Below are 2,149 nucleotides of genomic sequence, written 5' to 3'. Positions count from 1 at the left end.
GTCTGCTGTGGATGTCCTAGCATTTAGTTAACACACACACACACACGTACACACAGACATACACCAGCCCACTTCCGGCTTTAGGCCTGGGCCATAGCAAACACACACCAGTATTTGCCATGTCTCTCCTATGATGCTTTTTAAGCCTCTCTTACTCTGAAATGTAATTTAATGTAATTTATTGCTTTATAAATGTTCTTAGCCGGTAGACAAACATACTCCTGGAGCTTGCTCGATCGCCTTGTTGAGAGGGGTCAGGGAAGAATTTTTACAGCTCACTTATCTGGCCCCCGGGTGATTACTGTTTTTTTCCATTCCCTCTGGAATATGTAGAGAGTGGGTCGTATGCCCACCTCCCTTGTTCTCTGTAAAGCGCATTGTGTTTTCTCTGGGTATGAAATGCGCTCTACAAATAAAGCTTTGATTGATTGATTGATTGATTGATAACGCATGAAAGAAACCTGAGACAACTTTAAAGGTTATGTACATTTATACAGTTTCACAAATACAGTACGTCATTAACAGTAATGTCACATGACACAGACATTCAGATATGGAGCAACATAGAACCATTTGGGGGGAGTCACTATAGGAGCAGAAAACACTCTTCTCTTGTACATAGATAAGTACTTTATACATAATGTATACATACAAAATATATTCCAAACGTGTCACCATATCACAATAGCCTGGACAAAACACATAAAAACAGTTTGGTACAAAATCTCATTAGCAAAAAATAATAATAGGAGAATTATATCTATGGAGTGATTGCTTTTACAAAGAGAAGTGGAACGCTACAGAAATACCGATGCAGATATACTGTACAATGCAGATTCTCAACCTCTGTTTCTGCGTTCGTCTGACTACCTCCACTACCAACAACGACACAAAGCTATGCTCCTGAGGTCTTTGGCCTTTGACCTTTCTGGATTGTTCAACCTAAAAGGAGGTGAGAGTTAGGATGATCAGTAGGGAGTGTTGTCAACACTGACCCAATCATTACGGTAACTGGCACATCCACAGAGTTGCTTTTGAGGCTGAGTTGAAGGAGTAGATGTTGTTTTTTTTTGCTTCCCTCTGGAATATGTAGAGGTGGGTCGTATGCCCACCTCCCTTGTTCTCTGTAAAGCGCATTGTGTTGCCTCTGGGTATGAAATGCGCTATACAAATAAAGCTTTGATTGATTGATTGATTGATTGATTGATGTTCGAGGGTGAAGCAGTAGATGTTCGAGGGTGAAGCAGTAGATGTTGGAGGCTGAAGCAGTAGATGTTCGAGGGTGAAGCAGTAGATGTTCGAGGGTGAAGCAGTAGATGTTAGAGGGTGAAGCAGTAGATGTTAGAGGGTGAAGCAGTAGATGTTAGAGGGTGAAGCAGTAGATGTTAGAGGGTGAAGCAGTAGATGTTCAAGGGTGAAGCAGTAGATGTTAGAGGCTGAAGCAGTAGATGTTCGAGGGTGAAGCAGTAGATGTTCGAAAGTGAAGCAGTAGATGTTAGAGGGTGAAGCAGTAGATGTTAGAGGGTGAAGCAGTAGATGTAAAGGTTGAAGCAGTAGATGTTAGGGGGTGAAGCAGTAGATGTTAGAGGCTGAAGCAGTAGATGTTCGAGGGTGAAGCAGTAGATGTTCGAGGGTGAAGCAGTAGATGTTCGAGGGTGAAGCAGTAGATGTTAGCAGGGTGAAGCAGTAGATGTTCGAGGCTGAAGCAGTAGATGTTCGAGGGTGAAGCAGTAGATGTAAAGGTTGAAGCAGTAGATGTTCGAGGGTGAAGCAGTAGATGTTAGAGGGTGAAGCAGTAGATGTAAAGGTTGAAGCAGTAGATGTAAGCAGTATACGTTAGCAGGGTGAAGGAACTCATCCTGTTCGTCTTTGGTTTGTAATTTCTGGATTGTTCGACCTCACCAGAGAGCTCCAGGTGAGAGTTTGGGGTGGAGGGGGAGGAGCTTGAGGGGGATGAGCTTGAGAAGCTTGTTAGTAAAGTATCCTTCTACACTCCTATCTTCGCGTGTTGTTGGGTACAAGTAGGTCATGTGATTCTAAGATGTCCTTAGATGTTTTTTCAGTTTTTAACGAACTTCCACGATGGGGTCAGATGTGTTTCCCTGTGAGGAAGAAAAGGGGGCGGTCCTCTTTGGCGTTGGCGGTCTGG

General features: G+C 43.3%; 1 protein-coding gene across 1 annotated transcript in view; it reads right to left on the bottom strand.

Annotated features, from left to right (window-relative positions):
* Positions 1-2,088: 2,088 nt before the first annotated feature.
* LOC311327419 (protein GREB1-like) overlaps positions 2,089-2,149 on the bottom strand; it is a gene marked incomplete at both ends in the record, with an annotated part of 15,670 nt that continues 15,609 nt past the window's right edge. The window contains 1 exon segment of the mRNA XM_084460454.1: positions 2,089-2,149. This exon segment is cut by the window's right edge and continues 103 nt beyond it. Within this exon segment, the coding sequence (XP_084316580.1) occupies positions 2,089-2,149 (61 nt within the window).

Source organism: Borostomias antarcticus (assembly GCF_949987555.1).
Source record: "Borostomias antarcticus genome assembly, chromosome: 32".
Taxonomy (NCBI): Eukaryota; Metazoa; Chordata; class Actinopteri; order Stomiiformes; family Stomiidae; genus Borostomias; species Borostomias antarcticus.
Note: the sequence above shows the minus strand (reverse complement) of the source record. Positions and strands in the feature narration are given on the sequence as shown.